The following is an 8,609-nucleotide window of genomic DNA, read 5'->3' as shown; positions in this document are numbered from 1 at the left end:
GGGAGGGGAGAGCGTGGAGGGGAGGGGAGGGCCTGAGGAGGGAGAGGTGGAAGCAGCCTTGAGTGGAGGAGCTCCGTGTGGAAATAACATTCCTCAGGAGGACAGGAGGGAAGACTCACCGTGGGAAAGGGCAGAACTGAGCAGAGGAGGCCCAGCGGTTATAGCTCAGTCCACCAGGGGCGGCGGGAGGACTGAGCTCTGAACTGCCTTTTCCCTGCAGAATGAACATCGTTGCCATCTCCTGGGACCCCCATCCCCCGGATCCCCATCTCCCGGGACCCCCATCCCCCGGATCCCCATCTCCCGGGATCCTCATCCCCCGGATCCCCATCCCCCGGATCCCCATCTCCCGGGATGCATCCGCAGGACCCCAAACCCGCCTGTCTGCACCAGGTCTCGGAGTAGAAGGCCCGCTGCTTCTCACAGGGCAGCAGAGAAGACCCAGCATGGACGCTCAGCTCCATGGCTCCAGCCACAGAAGACACGGGCGCTGTGGTCGGACCTCGGGTGTTGGGTGTCTCAGTGCCACTGAGCCTCCATCCCAGGCCCTCCGGCGCCCCGCCCGGCCGCCCCGTGCGGTGAGGTGTGGACACAGTGGACGTGCAGACAAGCCCCGCCGGAGGGCTCTTCCCCGGCTCCCGGGCTCTGCTGGGGGTGCGCTCGGCGCCTGGTTGGAAACCCGTCTGCGACTCGCAGCGCGCACAGTGGGTTTGCACTGGATGCGTGAGGAGGGCGTGGCCGTGGGCGCTGCAGGCTGGCTGCGCGGACCGAAGCCCAGGGCGGGCAGAGGGCGCGGGTCTGACGGGAAAGGTGACACACACACACAGGGAAGCGCAGCTTTCAGGGAGCCCGGGAGGGTGCTGAGCATGCGGGCGGCCTCGGCGGCTGCGGGCGGGGAGCTGAAGGAGCTGGTCTGGTTCTGCTGCTGGGCGCGGAGGGGCGGCGGCACCGAGGAGCTTTTGATGTGGAGGACCCTGGTGTCCATCACCTGGCAGTCGATCTGCATCATCACCTCGTAGTCCTGCCCGTTGATCACGTTCTCTGTGGAGGAAAACAACAGGTGAGTGGGCAACACGCAGAGCCCGGCCACAGCCGGACGTGGTGAGACACAAAGGAGCGCAGGGCGCGAGCCTCACCCTCCGAGGCCCAGTGGCACCTGTCACCGAGCAGCGACACTGCCTGGGGCCTGAATGGAATGGCCTGGTTCCGGGTACAGGCAGACAATTTCCAGTGGGGACTACAGGGCCTTGTAGATAAAGTACAGGCTGTTGCAGAAGGAAACGGGAAAGCCACACACATCTGCACATGTGGGGAGACCACTCGTCAGGAGTCTAAGGACGCAGACGCTGCCACCGCCATGCCCCCTTCCAAAGGGGACGAGAGCTGCTCCTCTCAGGGAGGGGCCCACGCACCTCCTCATCCGGACCGAGGACCATGGTCTAACCCAGGGGTCCTCAAACTGCGGCCCACGGGCCACATGCAAATACAAATACTGTATTTGTTCCCCTTTTGTTTTTTTACTCCAAAATAAGATATGTGCAGTGTGCATAGGAATTTGTTCATAGTTTTTTTTTAAACTATACCGGGCCCTCAGCGTCTGAGGGACAGTGAACTGGCCCCTGTTTAAAAAGTCTGAGGACCCCTGGTCTAACGAGTAGTGGGCGACGTGGCAGAAGCCACCGTGAGGATGACAGACAGACACGTGCCCCCGCCCAGCGCCTGAGGGGCTGTGTCAACCTGGACAAGCGCTGGGCGGCCTCGTGGCTCCTCGTCTGCATTTCCATCTGTGAATCCAGAGCTGGGGCGGGGAGGGGCGGGGGGGAGGTTGTCCTGCGAACCTTTGCAGGGAGAGCACTCAGGGCACGGGTTTCAGACACTGAACACGTGGCCTCCGCGGGACCAGAAGGGAAGTTAAGTAGATTCTCTCTCCTCCGCTACATCCTCCACTGTGGCCTGTGCTGCCGAGGGCGACACGTCAGCAGGGTGAAAGCGTGTCTGCCTCTGAGCGTCAGCATGGGCTCCTGGAACCAGGGTCCTCAGGAGGGTCTTGTGTGCGGCTCTGGGAGCCCACACTCCCTGAGCTGCAGGTGCAGTTGTGTGAGAGGCCCCCATAATCTCTGGGGGCCCGCACCCCCAAATGTTAAAAACTAATCAGATCTCATCATCCACAACTTGGGTCTTGAGCAGATGCTCGTTTAAAGCTGACGGAAGACATCATTCCTCCACTTTTATGGGTTGGCTATCTGTTCCAATTTTTAAAATAGCCCCACGGCCGATGAATTCCAAGTCTCGCACAGCTTCTTGTTAGTCCGGGCTCTGCTGGCAGCTGTGCTTGGGGCGAGCCAGCCTTTCCCCACCTTCAGAGGATGCAACCCGAACGCCTGTAAGTGAGCTAGGTTTCCTAGCAAAGCGTTTCTTCCCCAAAAAGGAGGAGATGAAAGAAAGACAAGCTGCTGATGTGCTTGTAGTCACTTAATTCAGAACGTGTGACGGTTCAATCTCCAGGCGCCATATGGTCATCTCCTTTTAAAACCACGGCCCCTCCCATTTTATTCTATTTCATTATTACCGTTTTATAATCCTCACCCAAGGATATTTTCCCATTGGTTTTTAGAGAGAATGGAAGGGAGGGAGAAAGACACACAGAGAGACATTGATGTGAAAGAGACACATCAATTGGTTGCCTCCCTTACGTGCCCTGACCAGGGCCGGGGATGGAGCCTGTAATGGAGGTCTGTGCCCTTGACTGAAATTGAACCTGGGAACCGTCAGTCCTTGGATCGATGCTGAGCCAAACCCACTAGGGTGCCCCTCCCATTTTAGAAAAACTGAAGTTGTGTGTGTGTGCGTGCATGCGCACGCACTGGGACACAGGTGACCTGATGATGGAAACACATGGATGAGAGGTGTGTCACACACTAATTTTACTGCTTCCCTGCATGGCCTCGGAACCCAGACAACTGCTTCAGAGCCAGGCAGCACCCGCCCAGGCCGTGCCAGGCCGTGCCTGCGGAAGTCACTGGAGCCGAGTACCCACCACGGTGTGAACGGGCGACCAGAGCTCTTTAGCACCTTAAATATCAAGAGAGATGGCAAACCGGAATAAGAGCTCAGATTCTTTGAGGAAAATGAAAGCTGTAACAATTCCAAACCCAGGAGTCCCAGCTGTGGCCGGTGGCCAGGAGGAGGCTGGGCTGGGACAGTGGCTGCTTGGAGACGGGCTCCGTGCTTAGCTCCTTTCTGAAGGCAGCGCTTCAGGGACAAGGGGTTACGCGGAGGAGAGGGAGGACGTGTCCGCCCTGAGCCGAGTCCAGGAGCCCCTTCTGGACAAGCTGGACCCTCAGCCAGGAGAAGCCCCGTTAGCCAGCGCCTCCAGGACCGCAGCGGCAGGGCTCTGCCTCCTGCGGGACTCTGACTGACGGGTGTGCCAGCTGCACCCCTGGACAAGCGGGCGGACCAGCTTCTTGCAGCTCTTCCTTCCTCAATGGCTCTGGCACGGCTAACACCACCCAGGCTGGCGGGACGGCATTTCCGAGTGTCGCTTCTGGCCTGGGCCTCAGTGGGAGCAGAGGCGTCCAAGCAGCACTGACAGGGACAAGGACCTGCGGCTCTGGTGGCTCAGGCAGGACAGGGTGGGCAGGCGTCAGTGCCCCACCAACCAGAGAAAACACCAACGCTGGAGGCTCCTGCGGGAGTGTGGGGGCCGAGGGCAGACTGGCCGTTCTGCGGACGGGATGAAAGGACAGTGGCCGTTGGGAACAGCGGAAGCAGAAGGAAGAGAACGGAGTGAAGGGAGAGGCTGACGCGGCCCCTCTCCTGAACGGCAGGCCTCCGAGTGAGTAGGGTGACCCCGAGTTGGGAGAGGAGGAGACAGGAGCACCGCTTAGGGCCTCCAGCAACTGGAAGGAAGGGTGTGTGACCCGAGGGCACAGGGCGCCCACGCCGTATACCGATGCTGAGATGACCACATCGCCCCAGGGCCCTGACCACAGCAGAGCTAACGTGCAGGTCAACGGGGAGTTCCGGGAAGCAACAAGGCTCCCTGTGCTTTGCAGAGAGCACATGGGACCAACAGGGCCTCGAGCTGAGCCCCGCAAGAGGACGTCGCTCTGTGTGTGAGGCCGGCGTGGGTAGTGACCAGCGGAGGGATCTGTGCCCATGCCCAGCAGGGTGTGTGGGGGAAATGGAAAAACTAGACCCCAGAAGGGTAGGGAAGGGGGACAAAGCCGCAGGAGGGTCAGGAGGAGGGTCCGTCCTGCAGTTCTCCCTCCTGCTCTGCGGGGTCCAGGGAGTTCTCTCCAATGAAGAACCCATGAACCACTCCCGGCCCATTTCAAGGCCCACCTCCGAGACCCTCCCCTGAGGAGCCAGGTGTCTCTTCCGCAGTGCGCTCCCCCAAGGGCCGCTCCCCCGAGGGCCGCTCCCCCCAGGGCCGCTCCCCCGAGGGCCGCTAAGAGTTGGCTCCTTGAGGAAACAGCTGGCATGTCTCGGGTGTAGAACGGGAACCTCCCCATCAGCCGGGAAGAATGTTAGCGAGTCATGCTGCTCGTGGCAACGGAACCTTCTGGAGACACAGGGAGCTCCTAGCAACCAGCACATCTGCCTCTGCCAGAAGGAGTTACAGCTGGAGCCTCTGACGGGGAGGCGGGCGGAGGTGTCACCCGTGTCCCTGTAAGACCAACCAGGCTCGCTCCATGCGCATGGCAGCGGGGGTCAGGTCCAAGAGCTTCACACACAGGAGTGCGCCCTGCACACAGGGTAAAACCGCCGAGCCTGGAGCGTTGGCTGGGGCTCAAGCCCAGAGATGGCCCACTTTCCTGCTTCTCATAACTCAGCCACTGGCACCAGGACCCATGGACACTGGACCAACGTTCAGAAGGACTTTCCTACCAAACCCCAAGCCAGCCCCTGCCGGCAGAGGAAAGCCCGAACCTGGGCGTGACCAGCCGGCCGAGAGCACCTTCCTCTGGATGACAGTGGCCCCTTAACTGCGTTCAGTCAGTGTTTGGGCATCACAACTTCTCAGAGCGTCGGGGAGGCTTTCCCGCCCGCCGGGCGCTCAGCTGGTTGGGCCTGGCCCGTGCCCCAGAGGCTGCGGGGTACGGACGGGTGGCAGGGTCATGCCTGTGGGACCTGCGGGAGGCAGCCTAGCAGGCTGCACGCTCACATCGGTGCTTCTCCCGTCTCCCTCCCTCTTTCTCTGCAGAGCGTCTGCATCATGTTGAGGAGGCTCAGCTTCCAACAGGAATCGCAGAGCCAGCGTTTCAGACCACAAAGGAGCCGTAAAAGGTTCGCATCAGGAAGCCTAGCGTCCCTCTTATTCATAAAGCAAAGCCCGAACTGTCCTGCGTGGCGTCACACAGGAAGGTGTGCTCGGAAAACTCACCCGAATGCTAGAAACCACCGCCCACGGGATAGGACGACGCGATGGCTGGCGCTGCACGTTCAGACAGAGAGCCAGTGGCCGCCTGTCCTGAGGGTGTGGGAGGACTGTTTGTACAGCACCTTTCCCTGGAGGACAGCCTCTCCCTCCACAGCCACGAGGAGGCACAGACCCAGGGCAGGGCTGGAAGCTGCCTCCGACCGATGCCCGTGTGCACGCCGCTGAGCAGCTACGGGAACGAGGCCGTGGCCCTGTGGCAAGGCCCCCGGGCGCTTGCCGCTGCGGTGCTGGGAGCGTCCTGGCGCCTCTGGGAACCGAGCCTGAGACAGGCGCTCCTCCACCTGCCTTCCCTCTCCTCGCAGCGCCCACGGCGCAGTGCCCACGGCTACCACGCCGGCTGGAGTGGAGCGGGAACCAGCCCAGTGGGCAGGTGCATGGGGAGCCGCACAAAAGGACGAAGCTCCAGCTGGAGGTGGAGGGGGGCTGGAGGGAGCCTCAGAAAGAGGGCTGGGCAGGACGGTGGTCTCTGGCGAGAAGGCGGGACTGAGGGAGCCAGTGTGCAGGTGGGGCACCCTGGGCCGAGCGTCAGAAGAGCACGGACCCGCCATGACCTCGGGTCTTGGGGGCGTGCGGGGCCAGGCCCTGTGTGTGGGAGACGCTGCCACTGCACTGCTCACTGTGTGACCAGACCAGTAGGGGGACAGCGACGGGGCCAGGGGAGCTGCTGGAGCCAGTGTGGAGGGATGTGTTTCTCTTGACGACACTGCCCAGAGCCTCTCGAGTTCCATGGTTCAAGGTGAAAAGAAAGCAGAGAGCAAAAGAGAAGGCGGGTGGGACTGTCAGGGAACCTGGGGCAGCGCAGACGGGGGCCCCAGGGAGCCCGAGCAGCCCGCACGGCCTTTCCTCTCCCGACAGGTTCTCCCCACCCGCGTCGGTACCGCGTGTCCTCAGTGAGAGCCCTGCCCGTGGAGCCACCACACAGGGCTGGGTGAGGGCGGGCGAGGCTGGCTTAGGCCTTCAATATTCCTAAAAGACTCCGCCTTTCCCAGGGTTTTCTAGAAAGCAAGACTTTAGAACAAGGAGGCTTCACCCCTCCCCGCCCCTCCGCGGGCGGCTGCGCCTGTTACTTACGCCATGAGCTCCCCCACAGGACGCCCTGCCTGCACGGCCGGGCACGGAGTCGCCATGACAGGGCCGCCAGGCTCACCTCGACCCGCTTTCCATGCGGGGACTCACTGCTGCCTCGCAGCCCGGCGCTGTCGGCCCGACTCGCATGTCACGCAGCAGCCGCCACGTGCCGGCCCCGAGATGGCAATGCCGCCGGTCAAGGCCAGCTACGGAAACGGGGCAGCACGCTCTTGGCGACATTTAAGTGTGACGGGAACAAAGAGAGAGACAACCACCGAGTGGACTAGGCGTGCCCTCCGGGCAGAGCCTTCACCTGAGACCCCAGCCCAGCGCAGAGCACAACCAGTACCGCACGTCGGACCTGGAGCCCGAGGCCCAGCGAGGTCCGCCCGGTGCTGAGCCGCTGACACTACCAGCCGCTACCGGCTGTTGGAAGCCGCTCGGTTTGGGGTGATTTGCTGCAGCTCGATCACTAAGACACTGAGCTGCCCGTACGCTGTAATGAGCACTGCGTTCGCGGAACAGTGGCCTAGCCAAAAGAATTTAAAGCGTCTGCTGCATACATTTAATCGTGTTGTAATAAGCAAGTTTACCGTTACAATATTTCTTAAAGTGTGACTGATAGTACAATTGGTTCAAAAGGGCCAGTTCAAAAGGTTGTAGCAGCAAGAAGATTTGGTCAAAAGCTCAGAAATTCCCGTGTCGACAAGGCGGAGCGCTGACAGGGAATGGCTGGTCCCAGCAGGTCTGAGGACACCTGGGGCGGTGCCTGGTGAGGAGCGAAGCTGTGAAATGATCCTACTTTTGAGAGATGACAGTGGGATATAAACACACAAGATGAAATGGAAACACTGGGCAAGGACACACGCACGGGCACCACCTACTGTGCTTCCTGGCTCGGCCCTGCCCTTCACGCTGTTCCTCGCCATGTCGGAGGGCCACGGGAGCGCCGACAGGAGGCCAAGACAGCAGCACAGCGCGTGGCCACGGAAACCACCCACACGTGGTTCCTCTAGCAATTACTATTTCCTGTTATGTCTTAGACCAGCCGTGGGCAAACTATGGCCCGTGGGCCGGATCTGGCCCATGTGAAATGAATAAAACTATTGAAAAAGAAAGACCGTACCCTTTTATGTAATGATGTTTACTTTGAATTTATATTAGTTCACACAAACACTCCACCCATGCTTTTGTTCCGGCCCTCCGGTCCAGTTTAAGAACCCATTGTGGTCCTCGAGTCAAAAAGTTTGCCCACCCCTGCTCTAGCCCTACTTTCAAAGAATTTCACATTACTTCACAACTCGAGGCATTGAGAAAATTTAGCAGAAAGTTCCAGAAAGCGAAATTTCACCCGAGGTGAGGATAAGACTTGTCAGGGGAGAGAAAAGACAAACCAAGAACAGAACATTTGCAAGGCATACACCTGAGAAGGAGCTTGTCTCTACAGCACATAGAGGACTCTATGGCCCAATCGCAGGCAACAGGCACATTTCTAAATGGGCAAACGCACGGCAACAGCTCTCCAAAGATGCGCAAGGAGCCGGGCACCGGGGAGAGCCAGCATCCTGAGCCCAAGGTAAGACACGAACCAGGACCAGCTCGGGCGCAGCGCCTCCGCCCGGGACGCTGTGGTCAGGACGGACAGTGGTTGGTCAGTGCTGCTCGGACGTGGAGAGCACGGGACTTCGACACATGTGCTGGGAATGCACAAGGTGCAGCTTGCATTTATTTGATTCATGTTATTTATTTCAAACGCACAATTGACCACCTTTCCCATCAATGAATCAACTGAATTGAAACAGGAAAACAGCTGACCAGTGAATACAGAATGTCTCCAAAATTCTCTACTTCATAACCAATGTGAAGAATCTCGTACTCCATAGAGAAAAAACTCTTTTTTAAAGAGACAAATTATCATAAATGCAATTTAATCCGCAAATGTTAAATAAGGTTTGTTATGGCTTAAAGTCTTCTTGAGAAATAGATTGAAACAGGAACTTAAAACGGCCCTCATAAAAGCAGACGCCAAGAACAGCAATGACGAACCCCACTGGCATTTCCCCTGCTGCAGCCGCGCTCCCCGCACCGCGTGGGAAAA

General features: G+C 59.4%; 1 protein-coding gene across 1 annotated transcript in view; it reads right to left on the bottom strand.

The window, feature by feature from the left end:
- Positions 1 to 439: 439 nt before the first annotated feature.
- Positions 440 to 8,609, bottom strand: part of ATF6 (activating transcription factor 6) — a 136,090-nt gene continuing 127,920 nt past the window's right edge. The window contains exon 16 of the mRNA XM_015563550.1: positions 440 to 1,041. Coding sequence (XP_015419036.1) covers positions 455 to 1,041 — 587 coding nt within the window. The 3' untranslated portion in view covers positions 440 to 454. The remainder of the gene's footprint in view (positions 1,042 to 8,609) is intronic.

Source organism: Myotis davidii, unplaced genomic scaffold, assembly GCF_000327345.1.
Source record: "Myotis davidii unplaced genomic scaffold, ASM32734v1 scaffold1059, whole genome shotgun sequence".
Classification (NCBI taxonomy): domain Eukaryota; kingdom Metazoa; phylum Chordata; class Mammalia; order Chiroptera; family Vespertilionidae; genus Myotis; species Myotis davidii.
This window is presented reverse-complemented; position numbering and strand designations above follow the sequence as displayed.